Source organism: Pleurodeles waltl, chromosome 2_1, assembly GCF_031143425.1.
Source record: "Pleurodeles waltl isolate 20211129_DDA chromosome 2_1, aPleWal1.hap1.20221129, whole genome shotgun sequence".
In the NCBI taxonomy this organism is placed as follows: Eukaryota; Metazoa; Chordata; class Amphibia; order Caudata; family Salamandridae; genus Pleurodeles; species Pleurodeles waltl.
Genome location: NC_090438.1, coordinates 705,230,233 through 705,245,435, shown reverse-complemented (window position 1 = coordinate 705,245,435; position 15,203 = coordinate 705,230,233). Strand labels below are relative to the sequence as shown.

Below are 15,203 nucleotides of genomic sequence, written 5' to 3'. Positions count from 1 at the left end.
AGATAGATTTAGTGGAGCGTCGCCTGGCCGCTAATATAACATCCACTACATCAGGCGGAAGAGAGAAGGAACTCAGGTTGCCCCATTCAATCTCCAGGCATGTAGGTGCAGACTCTGGAGGTTGGGGTGTAAAACCTGCCCCTGCAACTGCGAGAGGAGGTCTGCCCTGAAAGGGAGACGGAGCGGAGGGCACATTGAGAGTTGGAGAAGGTCGGAGTACCACACCCTCCTTAGCCAATCCGGAGCTATTAAGATGACTAGCGCCCGGTCTTGGCGAATCTTCCTCAACACTCGAGGAATCAAGGGTATGGGAGGAAACGCGTAAAGCAACTGGCCGCACCAGGTTATTTGAAACGCGTCCCCCAACGCTCCCTGCATCGGATACTGGAGGCTGCAGAATAACGGACAATGCGCGTTCTCCAGAGTGGCAAACAGATCTACCCGAGGAAACCCCCACCTTTGGAAGATCAAACAGGCTTGATCTGGATGGAGACGCCACTCGTGGTCTGCCGAGAATTGGCGACTGAGACCGTCCGCACGTACATTCAAGACCCCGGCCAGATGATTTGCTACCAAGCAAATCTGATGGTCCTTTGCCCAGGACCATAGTCGAAGAGCTTCTCTGCAGAGAAGGTACGACCCTACTCCTCCCTGTTTGTTTATGTACCACATCGTGGTAGTATTGTCCGTCAGGACCTGTACCGACTGACCACGAAGGGAAGGGAGGAAGGCCTTGAGAGCCAGACGTACAGCCCGTAACTCTAACAGATTGATATGAAACATCTGTTCCTCTGGAGACCAAAGGCCTTTGATCTCCAGATCCCCCAGATGAGCTCCCCACCCTAGAGTGGAAGCATCCGTTATGACCGTGGCCACTGGTGGCGACTGCGCGAACTGCTTTCCTTGTGAAAGATTGTTGCTCGCAATCCACCACTTCAAGTCCACAGCAGCATCTCTGGAGATCTTGACAGCACCTTCTAGATCTCCTTTGTGTTGAGACCACTGCCTTCGGAGGCACCACTGAAGAGCCCTCATGTGCCAGCGAGCATGCGTGACCAACAGAATGCAGGAGGCAAACAGACCGAGCAGACGAAGGACCTTGAGGACTGGAACTACCGCTCCACTTCGAAACATTGGAACCAATTCCTGAATATCTTGAATCCGCTGAGGCGGAGGAAAGGCTCGACTCAATGTTGTATCCAGTACTGCTCCTATGAACAGGAGGCGCTGAGAGGGCTCCAGGTGAGATTTGGGCTCGTTCACCGAAAAGCCCAGGTCAAACAACAACTGAGTCGTTGACTGCAGATGATGCAACACAAGCTCCGGAGACTTGGCTTTGATCAACCAGTCTTCCAAGTAAGGGAATACTGCTATCCCCTTCCTTCTGAGCTCTGCCGCAACCACCGACATCACCTTCGTGAAGACTCGAGGTGCTGAAGTAAGACCAAACGGAAGGACCGCAAACTGATAGTGCTGCGATCCTACCACAAACCGGAGATACTTCCTGTGTGACTTGAGTATCGGGATATGAAAGTAAGCATCCTGCAAGTCGACAGACAACATCCAATCTTCCTTGTTCAACGCCAAAAGCACCTGAGCTAGGGTCAGCATCTTGAACTTTTCCTGTTTGAGGAACCAATTCAAGATCCTCAGATCCAGGATTGGTCTCAACCGACCATCCTTCTTGGGAATCAGGAAATACCTTGAGTAACAACCTCGACCCCTTTCCTGCTCTGGGACCAACTCCACCGCGCCCTTTGAAAGGAGGACTTGTACCTCCTGTTCTAGCAACAAGAGGTGTTCTTCTGAACAATAAGATGGGCGAGGCGGGAACTCCCGAAAGGGAAGGGTGTAGCCTTTTCCCACAATACTGAGAACCCAAGTGTCCATTGTAATAGTCTTCGACTTGCGGAGAAAATGCCGTAATCTTCCCCCTACAGGAGAGGAGTGAGTGGGAAATGGTGGAAGCCTAAGGCTGCTTTCCCTGCTGCACCCCACCAGAGGACGAGGAAGAGGCAGAGTGCTGCTGAGAGGCTCCTCTGGTGCGGGCCCTACCTCTCCCTCTAAAAGATCTATAGGGATGGGAAGAGGCAGGTTCCTGGAATCTCCCCCGAAAGGAAGAGGAGGAAGAGCCACGCCCAAATCCACAAAACCTCCTGAAAAATCTGGAAGAGGCAGAGGAAGAAGGAGCTTAGAGCCCTAACGATTTGGCTGTGGCCCTGCTCTCCTTAAATCGCTCCAAGGCCGAATCTGCCTTGGCCCCAAACAGTTTGTCCCCATCAAACGGGAGGTCCAATAAGGTTGACTGCACATCCGCAGAAAACCCCGAATTACGGAGCCAGGCCTGTCTCCTTGCCACCACAGCCGTGCCCATTGCCCTAGCCACCGAGTCGGTTGTGTCCAGCCCAGACTGAATAATCTGGGTCGCGGCAGCCTGGGCGTCCGAAACAACATCCAAAAGACCCTGGGGAAGCTCCGTAAATGATGACGAAATGTCATCCATAAGAGCATGGATGTATCTCCCCAGAATGCAAGTTGCGTTGGTGGCCTTCAACGCCAGACTGCAGGATGAAAAAAATTTCTTGGACTGCGCATCCAGCTTTTTCGAGTCCCTGTCTCCAGGCACCGTCGGGAAAGATCCAGGCGCTGATTTTGATGAACAGGAGGCTTGCACCACCAAGCTCTCCGGTGTAGGGTGTCTAGAAAGAAAGCCAGGGTCAGATGGCGCAGCTCGATACCTCCTGGCCACAGCCCTATGAACCGCTGAGGAAGATACTTCCACACCTCTAGCACCGGATCAAGCAAAGCCTCATTAAACGGCAAGAGAGGCTCCGCTGCAGCAGAGGCCGGATGTAGCACCTCCGTTAGAAGATTCTGCTTCGCCTCTGCCACCGGCAAAGGCAGGTCCAGAAAGTTAGCTGCCTTCCGTACTACAGCGTGAAAGGAAGCCGCCTCCTCCGTATATTCCCCTGGAGACGAAAGATCCCACTCAGGGGAAGTGTCCAGCCCACTGGCTGTATCCAGACCATGCAGTCCATCACCAGAGTCCTCCAGTTCTCCTTCCTCCAGGACTCGTTGGTACTCCTGCTCTTCCAATAGACGAAGAGCCCGTCTCCTCGAATGTAGCCTCTGCTCGATACGCGGAGTCGACATGGCCTCCGCCGAAGTCGAAGATCGGCGCCGATCCCCAGAAGCAACCGACGCCGCGTCCGGCGCCACAGGCAACTTCGACGCCGATGAAAGAGCAGGACGAAGAGAACTTGTAGCAGATGGACCCACCGGAGTCACAGGACGAAATCCCGACGTCGACGGGATGGAAATCTCCGGGGCCAATCCCTCTGAAGCCACCGGAGCGGCCACCGGCGCCGACACCGGCGCCGAGCCCACGTTCCCAAAAGGGAGAAAGGGCATAAAGGGTGCCGGCCGTAGAGGCGCAGGATCACCCAATGAAAAGGCCAAAGGACCAGCCGGAGCACCCCCTGGAGCCATCTGTTGGAAGATGGTATACATCGCATTTAGGAATGCGGTACTATCGGCTCCAGGGGTGGGAAAAGCCGGATACTGGGGTGCCTGTATCGAAGGCGACCCCGACGCCGGCCTCGACGTCTGCGACGCTGGAGACAACACAAGAGGCTGCATCACCTCAATCACCGACGCCTGCCCAGGTGAAGTCGGTGACGCCGGAGAGGGCAACGGCGTCGACGGATGCGGCGTGACCGTGGGACTGACCTCCCAAGTCCTCCGGCGCCGATCCGAAGGCGACCTGGAACGAGTCTCCTTGCTTGAATGGCGCTGTGAATCTCTACGGCGCCGGGAGTCTCGATGACGCCGATGCCTTGGCGAAGAAGACTTCTTGTGATGCTTTTCTTTCTTCGACTTCGCCATAAACAACTTAGCCTCACGTTCCTTGAGGGCCTTCGGATTCATGTGCTGGCATGAATCGCAAGTTGAGACGTCGTGGTCGGAGCTCAAACACCAAAGGCAGTCGGAGTGAGGATCTGTAACTGACATCTTGCCCCCACACTCTTGACAAGGCTTGAAACCAGACTTTCTCTGCGACATTATTACTGCAGAGAAGGACTACGCAGCAAAAAATACACTGTAACCACAAAAGTAACAGTTGCTCCCTCGAAGATAACCGTTTCGAATGCACGGAAAAAAGTGAACTGACGTCGGCACGTCGTCGAGGACCTCTTATTGCCTGTATGACGTCAGACGGCGTCGCGTGGGCTAGAGTGACGTCCTCGTCGACGTGCAGAGACTAGGAAGAAGATTTCCGTCGAATGCTGGCGCCATGGGAGTATTCATTAGGTGTGGAATCCACAGGTAGTTGTATCCATCAGAAATAGCGCTTAGAAACAAAAATGCTTCGATGAGATGTTAACACGGCGTCGTGACGGAGTCGTTCCCAACAAGCCGACACCAGCGGTGCCGGACACAGAGTCGTGTAGACCCCCAAGTACAGTACCTTTGGTGAAGAGTGAAAACAAGCCGATGCGCAAAGTCGGGAATCGCGGCGTCTGTGCGAAATGTTGAATCCGTGCACTTCGAGCGGCGTCGGTCACGACGTGGTGCGGCGACTTCCACGGAGTCGCGGACTTCAGCGGGGCTGCTGCGGCGTCGGGCCTGCGAAGAGCGTCGCGTTCCAGCGAAGGTCACGGCGTCAGGTGCAGGCGGCGTTACCAGATTCAGCAGCGGCGTCGGTCCGAAGTCGTCCGAAGTCGATTTCCTTGGATTCCACCAGCTTTCCTTTCAAGGGCCCAGGGACTGGATAGGGCACCACTTGTCGGGGCAGGAGTCTCTCCAGAGACTCCAGGTGCTGGCAGAGAGAAGTCTTTGCTGTCCCTGAGACTTCAAACAACAGGAGGCAAGCTCTAGATCAAGCCCTTGGAGATTTCTTCACAAGATGGAAGGCACACAAAGTCCAGTCTTTGCCCTCTTACTCTGGCAGAAGCAGCACTGCAGGAAAGCTCCACAAAGCCCAGTCACAGGCAGGGCAGCACTTCTTCCTCAGCTATCAGCTCTTCTCCAGGCAGAGGTTCCTCTTGGTTCCAGAAGTGTTTCTAAAGTCTGTAGATTTGGGTGCCCTTCTTATACCCATTTTAGTCTTTGAAGTCACCTTTCTTCAAAGGGGACTCACACCTACTTGTGAAATCCTGCCTTGCCCAGGCAAGGCCTCAGACACACACCAGGGGGTTGGAGCCGGCATTGTCAGAGGCAGGCACAGTCCTTTCAGATGAGAGTGACCACTCCACCCCTCCCTCCTAGCAGAGATGGCTAATCAGGAAATGCAGGTTACACCCCAGCCCCCTTTGTGTCACTGTCTAGTGCGAGGTGAAAAACAACCCAACTGTCAAACTGACCCAGACAGGGAATCCACAAACACGGCAGAGTCACAGAATGGTTTAAGCAAGAAAATGCTCACTTTCTAAAAGTGGCATTTTCAAACGCACAATCTTAAAATCAACTTTACGAAAAGATGTATTTTTAAATTGTGAGTTCAGGGACCCCAAACTCCACATGTCCATCTACTCTCTAGGGGAATCTACACTTTAATCATATTTAAAAGTAGCCCCCATATTATCCTATGAGAGAGACAGGCCTTGCAACAGTGAAAAACGAAGTTGGCAGTATTTCACTGTCAGGACATATAAATCACATTACTATATGTCCTACCTTATCCATACACTGCACCCTGCCCTTGGGGCTACCTAGGGCCTACCTTAGGGGTGCCTTACATGTAAGAAAAGGGAAGGTTTAGGCCTGGCAAGTGGGTACACTTGCCAAGTCGAATTTACAGTGTAAAAATACACTTACAGACACTGCAGTGGCAGGTCTGAGACATGATTCCAGAGCTACTTATGTGGGTGGCACAACCAGTGCTGCAGGCCCACTAGTAGCATTTGATTTACAGGCCCTGGCACCTCTAGTGCACCTTACTAGGGACTTACTTAGTAAATCAAATATGCCAATCATGGATAAACCAATTACATACAATTTACACGGAGAGCATATGCACTTTAGCACTGGTTAGCAGTGGTAAAGTGCTCAGAGTTGAAAAGCCAACAGCAACAGGTCAGAAAAAAATAGGAGGCTGGAGGCAAAAAGACTGGGGATGACCCTGCATAAGCAAAAGTCCAACATCATTCTACTGTACTGAACAGCCTAATCACAGAATTTTACAGTCATTTACAAGTAGTAACAAAGGACAGTGCATATGTGCTGGGAAGTTGCTGGTAGCCATCCTCTCCTATATCATATAACAATATCTTGAGGGAAAGCATTTAATGTCCAAAGAGTCAAGTTCTCTAAAGCAACATCTATATTTCCATAACACTGATCTTCTCCAATTCCCTCTCCACTGGTGCACTAGAAAGCAGTTTTGGCTGAGGAACCTGGAGAATCAGGCAGTTAGATGGGAGGCACTCCAGCAACACTTGTGAGTGTGATGGATGCGGTGTGCGCCTGCGTGCTTCCTGTCTGTGCATGGCTGCCTTTGAATTTATGTTTTTCTATCCCAACAATCTGTAGTTTAATTTCTGGTGGTGATGGATTCAGAGTGACAGGTGCAGTTAAATTGGTTCTATTCAGCACTTGCTGGGAGCTACTGCTGTAAAGTCTTTTCAGATTCAGAATGAAGCCTGGCAATTTTTCACAGAGGAGTTCTCAGAAGAAACAAGTACAAATCAGAACCCTAATTTTACACACAAAATGTAAATAGCAGAATTTGGTAGCGAACATAAAGGCAAAGCCCCATGGGGAAACAAATCAGCATTTATTGGAATGTATAACACCCTTATCTACTGACCAAGTATGGCAGTAAAACACTGGCAGATGAAACTGGCCAAATCAAGTGGAATTAATGAAGAAAGTACACTTATTAATGTGATCTAATAAGAGTGCTTACGAACCTGGTGATATCCATGGCCAAGTAGAAGTGGAGGGATAGATGATGCAAATATGAGTGTCAAAATGGGACTTTTATTCCCTCTTTCCCTGATGGGAAGGTCCCGACATCCCTCCCTAGGGTATTATTTAAACTCCAAAATTTTCCATACATGATCCTGCGCCGGTGGTTCCACCAATTGAATTTCATATTATCGAGATTCCTCTGGGATGGAGGCACTCCTCGCATAACCTTGGCCACATGCTTCTTACCTACATATGAGGGTGGTATAGCTGTGGCAGATTTGTATTTGTATTATGTGGCTTCCAACTTGCTAGTTATTAATGAATGGTGGAGCGGCCAACATAACCCCGCTTATGCCACCGAAAAGGGGGAAATGGGCGGAACCTCCGTACTTGGCTTGCTCTACAGTAATTAGAGGACCAATTACTTACCCCAGGCGACACAGCTAGTGTTCAAAATTTGGTGTGTGGCCAACTGGCCTATGGCAATGTGGGGTACCCTTAGAGAAATTACACCTTTGTGGCGTGAGACGACTGTCAGGCAGGTGGCTCAAGTGGAGGGCTTCGAGAGATGGGACCTGAAAGGTGTTACATTATTAGGAGACATAATGACTGGGCCCCACTTAAAATCCTTTCAAGACCTACAGAATGAATAACATTTGCACCACACCCAGTTTCATAAATGCCTGCAGTTATAACATGCTCGACTGCCTTATGTTAGGTCACTGAAGACGTTACCTAAATTCACCCCCTTGAAGTGCCAGCTCTTGCAGGGAGATATGAGCGCTCATAAAATATCCAGGCTATATCGCTCTTTGATAATTAACAGCCCAAACACACTGGATGCTCTGAAGTGGTCATGGGAGAAGGATAATATCATCTTAGACAATGACAGGGCTGAGGTGGTGCGGTTGCCCTGTGAAATGGCTATTTCCTCACGCTTATACAGGATACAACTAAAATATCTCCATAGGGTGTACAATACTGGACATCGCCTTTGGCCTACAGGTGTGATGGCTTCATCGCAGTGCTTTTGGTGTCAAGGGTCGGAGAGTACAATTCTACACACTTTGCGGCATTGCCCCACGCTGAAATCATTCTGGGAAGGGGTTACAGGATGTCTTTGCACAGTCCTATCACTAAATATACTCCTTAACCCCAAATTAGTACTTCTACACGTGGCTGATGGAGTTGGGGGTAATAGATATCAGCATACATTGTTGCTGCTAGGCCTCACCATGGCAAATAGGGACATTGCAGAGCATAGCAAAAATGTGCTGCCTACTGCATCGTATGGGCCTAGAGATATCTACATATCAGGCATGGGGCTACCAACACAAGCATTCTAAAATCTGGCAAAAATGGGTGAACTATAAGGGCATTTCCTTAACCCTGGTACGATCTCCTCTAACAGACATTGATGATCCAAATGCTGCTGTGCAGTAGATATATCACATGTCAGTGTAACAACCAACTAATCAATGCAAAAGAAGCGCTGGAGAAGTATGGGGGAGGATGGAGTGGGCAAGGGAACATGCAGTTAAAGTTTAGAAATGTTAAACCTCTGCATGGCAATGTGAATATATGCTAATATTGTCTGGCTTCGTCTGGAATGAGCTGGACATGCAATAAAATACGTTATGAAAAAACAAATGGGGCTCTTCCAACTGTTCTGCCACTGGCTGGTCTGGACACACATTATCAGTAGTGATGTCCATGCTTCAAAACTGTAAGACTCTGTTTAGACATGATCGTGTTTTTAATTTGATAAATTGCAGAGAATTCCAAATCTGGCTATCCCCGAACCATATTCTAAGATACTATGCTTATTTATCTTATGTAGGCCATTCTGACAACCAATATGCACACTGTTTAACTGTAGAACTATTGGCTGGACACAAAAGTTAAGTATTTCATAGATACTTGAACATCTGCATCTCTCAAAAACCTAGCCACTATATATGAAACCATAAAACATCTTCAGTCCTGTTCAGATTTGGGCTTAGTCTATCAGATTATAGGGCATATGTATCTAATGGTGAAATGAGCGTTATAAGCAGACCAGCTTTCTCTACTTTGACGTGTTCAATTCTCTCAACATAACTTTCACTGTTATATGAACCACAGTTGACAAAAAGACCAAAATAAAAAACGGATTCACTTAGACACAGTTTGCAAGGAATAAGGCCATGGCTTACCCGAATAAAGTTTCCAGGTTCCTCTTTTCCTCAGTTGTTGTCATGCTGGGCTTCTTCGAGAGTGATTTCCCAAAGTCAGCATCGTCCAAGTCATCCCAGCTGTCCTTGGCATTAAACACAGACTGTCCCCATCTTCTTCTACCGACTTTGACACCCCCTGCAGCATTTATAGGTCCTGCAAAAACTTGTTTCTGTGATGGAAAGAAGGAACAGTTCATCAGTATTCATTCTGTATTTGGATTTGTAATATAATATTAATGCGACAGAGCGCTAGCAGTTGAAAAGGCAGTGCATACATGCCATTGATTTTGAATAGTTAAATCATGCTTTGCCCTTGGAACTGGTCATAGCCAGCAGTCCAGAATAGTGGAAATTATTTAAAATACTCTAGTACTAGAGGGCTAATGCCTGGTGGACATACTCGGATGCAGTTCCTTCAAATGTACTAACAAATGGAATACATGTAGTAATATATATTATTCAAAACGTTGTAGGATATCATGGCTAGTAGACAGAGGGCTGTGCATTTTATAAATTTAGGCTACTGGGATAAAAATACCCATCAGCAGGGGAACTCACGCAATTTATGAGAACATACCATAGAATATACCACACAACAGCAAACTGGCCTCTCAAACTGGTTTTTTTAAATGCTTACTTTTGGAACCTTTCTAATGAATTTGAAGAGCTACATACAGACAAAAAGTAATTGTCATGGTACAATAAACAGCTGCAATCTACAGTTCAGTTTAAACTTAATTCGTGTGAATTTTGTTTCATGGTTTAATTGGATTATATTTACATTGAATATGTATTATTGGTTAACAATATAATCGCAAAGCCATAACAATCAATGGATAGCGGACAGAAATACTTCAATAAACAGAATAATTGAACGATCTTTACAACTCTTTCAATAACACAACATATTTGTTAAAGTTACTCAATATTCAGTATGTTGCCACCACAGAATCGGCCATTAGCTAACAATACAATCATACAAAATGTGATAAAACTAGAGGGATTACCACGTGGTTGTTTTTATTACTTCAATCCATTTTTTTCATTTGTTTTTATTTTTGTTGTTATTAGTCTGACATGATATTTGATGTACTACTTCATCCCCCTGACTGCTAGTTGTGAGCAACACCAGTGTTTTGCTGCACAAGTTCGATGGTCTGTTCATTGATGGGATTTGTTGCACCGCAATGGGTGCATGTTTGCTCTATTTTATCTTCCAGTTCATCTTTCTGAAGCAAACAAGCCTTGAGCTGAATAAAAGCATGAGTATCTTGCCATCACTATTCTTCACCTTCCTCCCGGTATGGTTGGTGGACATGACTACTGCTAATCTATCTTTCCGGAGAGTTTAGTTAAAATAGGACCACACAGAATTTTCCTTAAGTAATTGCAAACTCTTTCCAATCAAATTTATTGTGAATGTTTGTGACAAACACACAGAGTGCTATTTAAACACTCAGGCCCTTGTTATAAGTCTGCAGCCCAGGGACCGCCAGACTAGTAGTGGCGGTCAGACCGCCACCAAAGCAGCGGTCAGGCCTCCACATTACGACCATGGCAGAGCCTCCACGGTCTGACCGCCGGCACTGCCAGGTTGCCGTGGGTCGACAGCCTGGCAGTGCTGGCGGTCTTCCACCGCCATGCAAAAGCTGGCTGAGGTGGGGTGCCGGGGGCCCCATAAGGGCCCTGCACTGCACATGCACTTGAATTACAGGCAGTGAAAAGCATGACGGTGCTGTCGTACCAGACGTACCACAACAGTGCCACCAGTGTGATTACAAGCCGGCATCAATGTTTTTGTCTGTTTCTCGCTAGGCCAGTGGGCGAAAACGTTGTTCCACCTGCTGGTCCAGCGGGAAACTCAAAATAGGGCCACTGGGCAGAAAACCAAAGTGGTGGTTTTCTGTCCTAAAGAGTTTGGCGGGCGGCCTCTGCCGTCCACCAAACTCAAAATGAGGGCCTGAGTGACTGCAATAAAAATCAAGTAAAAAAAACCAAAAAAATATATATATATTTAAATACATACCAGTGCTTATTCATTTTTCTGAAAAGGTTATCCTAAGAATGACATTCATGCATGAGCCCCCACTGAAACATCAAAACAGAAATAGGCTTGAAATCTCTGGTAACATGCTATTCACCCTCCAACACCTGAAAAGCTTTATGAGAAAAACCGATCTACAAGCTGCTACATTCAAATGAGGTGACATTATATAACATTCTAACTCTCTTCAGTGACGGATATCAAAACAGTGCTCAAAACCGCACCATAGAAAATGGAGAACATAATGCAAAATCAACTCCCACTAGCCTGCCAAAGCACTACACACAAAAACACAAGCTAAGACCTTACAAAGACCTAATCAGCACAATATCAGCTAACCTACAAAAGCATGTGCAGTCCAAGGCACTTCATTTTCACTTCTACCACTGCAAGCAGTTAGATAAAGGCAGCACTGGCTGGAGGTGTCACACCTGGCATCTGGCAACACAGCAGGACAAAACTTCACCATACATGTGAAGGTCCATTTAAGTGCTGCCGTTTGGGAATAGCAAATGGGGAGATGAGGACTCTTCCACCTAAACTGGGGTTGAAGAGTGGCATTTATTATGCACCATATAATCTAAGCAATAGAAAAGCCAATAAAGGGAAAGCTTGTAATCCGGTTAGGAAATTGAGAAGTAGGGAGCTGTTCCCCAGATCGCATCTTCCATCCCCGGCCGTACTCGCATCAGTTCCGGGGCCAGGCTCCAGTATTTCGCTGGCACCTAGTTCAGGATATCCGAGGGCGGTGAACAGCCTGCAGCAGAGCAGCATTTCATACGTCTGCCATCGATGCCATCTTGGCCACGACTCCCAGGGTTTTGGACACATAATGGAAAATCAGACATACACCTGAGAGGACTAGCTATAGAGCTTTCTGACAACAGACTTCCACAGAGATCAGTGGGTGGAGAGTAAAACTTGAAGTGCCTAACTTCAAAAGAGTCCAGCTTAGATATACATTTTAAGCAGCATACGCACATTAATGACACATTCCTTGCCAGCAGAAGCTCAACATTCAGGAAAGAGAAGTTTGAGTTTTTATCCTATTGCTACCCTTCTAAATCTCGAATTTAACCATGGACCTGGGGCTATTATAGGTATTGGGCCTTGGGAAAATGTATGTCTCCACGTGCGTGGGTAACAGCCATGCTTCAGACACACCAAGTTGGTCCTTAAACACCACAAACTTCCCTCAGTGGGGATCAGGAACCCTAACTGGTTCTCAGTCAGCTTCTGATAGTTTTTTTGGAGACTTCTCACAATCCAAAGCCCTTACCTGTCTATCAGACACACCCTGATATAGTCCTACAAAATTTCATGACACCTATGGTCAGAAATCCCTGCGTATACTCTAACACTCCCAGACCCTTTTTGTTTTTTGTTTGCCTTCAGACTCCCCAGCCAACTCTCAAACACCCTGGCCCACATTCAGCCACTTTATACCAGATCTTAGAGATGATGATCAGTATGCTCCAAAGACAACTAAAGGCTAAGCCAGTTTCTGGACACACCATCTGGACATCAGATATATTCCACGCCCACATTCAAAATCGCCCAGCTAGTAATCATACACTACCAGATTTCCTTAGAAAATCCCAACATACCTTTAGAGACTTTCAGCAGGCCCTCAGAGACCCTTAACCAGCAATCAAAGAATCTACTTGATCAATATATACCCCAGTCAGAGGTCTACTAGCCAGCCTCAATTCACTTTCAAACCTCCATTCTAGTCATTAGACAAGAGAGGCTCCCAGTCTGCTTTCAGACAACCCAGGAGGCTTTCACAGACCCCAAGGCACACAATGGACACATTTACTCCCCGAGTACACCCTTCAGAGTACCCTAGCTGGATGTTAGCCTGTCTGTAAATACATTCATTTGGTCTAACTGTTCCTAAAGCTGCCTTCAGACACCCACATTTGGTATTTAAACAATCCAATTTTTCTCGAGACCTTTCATGTGACCTCAGACACCTCAAGATTGCCCATACTTTCAACTGGTCCTTAAACACTCCCAATTGGCCCTTGGGCACTACCTGCATGCCCTCAGATACCTCATTTATGCCCACAAGATACCATGAGCCTCCATTCAGTTATCCTCACCTGGCCTTAGCATCCCCCTCACCAAGTCGTAGTTATTCTCATTGCACCTTTCAAGCAGGCCCTTAGAAGAACTCTGTTTCACCCTTAGAGGCATCAGAGCTTACCCACAGATACAACAGCCAACTTTCACAAATCCCTCTTATCTTATCATATCATATCGTGAGGTATTTGTATAGCGCAGCTTATCACCTAGGGGGGTATCAAGGCACTGGGCCGCGGGATTCAGCCAAAAAGCCAGGTCGAGTTTCTTCCTGAAGTCTGTCAGTGAGTGTGATGTTCGGAGATGGGGGGGGGAAGGGCGTTCAGGACTTGGCGGTGAGGTGGGAGAAGAATCATCCTCCGGAGCAGCAGCGACAGATGTGATGAGTCTGTGCGAGGGTGAGGTGGGTGAAGCAGAGGTTTCCGGATGGTTGGTGGAAGTTCAGGCGGTGGTTCATGTAAGCAGGTCCCTGGTGATGGAAGAGCATTGCAGACATGAGTCAGCAGCTTGAACAGGCATCTCTTCTGGATGAGGAGCCAGTGGAGGCCTCTCAGGTGCTGGGTGATGTGGGTCCTTTTGAGCAGGTTGAGGATGAGTCTGGCTGCTGCATTCTGTATCGTCTGGAGACTTCTCATTAGTTCACTGGTGGTGCCTGCATAACGTATGCTGCTGTTGTCAAGACGGCTGTTGATGAGAGCCTGCGTCACTGTTTTTCTGGTGCTGATGGGGAGCCATTTGAAGATTCTGCAGAGCATGCCAAGTGTGTGGAAGCAGGCTGAGGAGATGGCCCTGACCTGTTGTTTCATGGAGAGTTCACTGTCCAGTATGATGCCAATGTCCCGGGCGCAGTCTTCTGGTGTGGAGGTGGGTCCGAGTTCTGATGGTAACCAGGTGTCATTCCAGCACTTAGGTTTTCTCAGTGTTGAGCTTCAGCCAGTTGCCCTTCACTCAGGCAGAGATGTTTTTCATGCAGTTGTGAAAGTTGGACTTTGTTGTGTTGGGGTCTGCTGAAAGCGAGAGGACGAGCTGGGAGTCACTGGCGTAGGAAATTATGTTGATGTTGTGGGTTCTGGCGATGTCTGCTAGAGGTGTCATGTAGATGATGAAGAGGGTAGCACTGAGGGGTGAATCCTGAGGGATGTCGCAGATAGTGCATTTAGGTTGCAAGGTGGGCAGTGAGACAAATTCTCTGGGAGCGCCCTGTGAGGAAAGATGCCATCCACCTAATAGATTCCGATCTGGTGTAGCCGTTTAATCAATGTGTGGTGGGAGATGGTGTTGAAGGCTGGGGAGAGGGCAAGGAGGATCAGGACAGCAGATTATTCACTGTTAAATAGGGTGTGGATGTCGTCTGTCACTGCAATCAGTGTTGTCTCAGTGCTGTGATTGGCTCTGAATCCTTATTGGGAGTGGTAAAGCAGGTTGTTTCTCTTCAGATATTCAGTCAGTTGGAGGTTGATGGCTTTCTCCTGGACTTTGGCGGGAAACTGGAGCAGCGAGATGGGGCGGTAGTTCTGGAGATGGCTGTGGTCTGCAGAGGGTTTTTTGAGGATGGATCTGCTCTCTGGGTGTTTCAGGTGTCAGGAAAGGTGGCTGTGGTGATGGAAGCATTGAGGACAGTGGTGAGATGGAGAATGATCTTGTCACTTCCGAGAATGAAGAGTCGTGGAGGCATGGGTCAGAGGGTACTCCTGAATGGGTAGAGTTCATTAGGGTAGTAGTGTTAGATATGACGAGCTGTTTCTATGCATGTAGTTATTTGATCAGTGTGTGGTGGGAGACGGTATCGAAGGCTGGGGAGAGGTCAAGGAAGATCAGGACAGCAGATTCTCCTTTGTTGAATAGGGTGTGGATGTCGTCTGTCGCAGCAATCAGGGCTGTTTCGTTGCTGTAATTGGCTCTGAATCCTGATTGGGAGGAGACTAGCAAGTTGTTTCTCTTCAGGT

General features: G+C 47.9%; 1 protein-coding gene across 6 annotated transcripts in view; it reads right to left on the bottom strand.

Annotated features, from left to right (window-relative positions):
• The window catches only part of MAK (male germ cell associated kinase), a 420,577-nt gene that overhangs the window by 168,199 nt on the left and 237,175 nt on the right, over positions 1-15,203 (bottom strand). For all 6 annotated transcript variants that reach the window (XM_069216975.1, XM_069216982.1, XM_069216967.1 and 3 more), the window contains one exon: positions 9,108-9,298. In XM_069216975.1, coding sequence (XP_069073076.1) covers positions 9,108-9,298 — 191 coding nt within the window. The remainder of the gene's footprint in view (positions 1-9,107; positions 9,299-15,203) is intronic.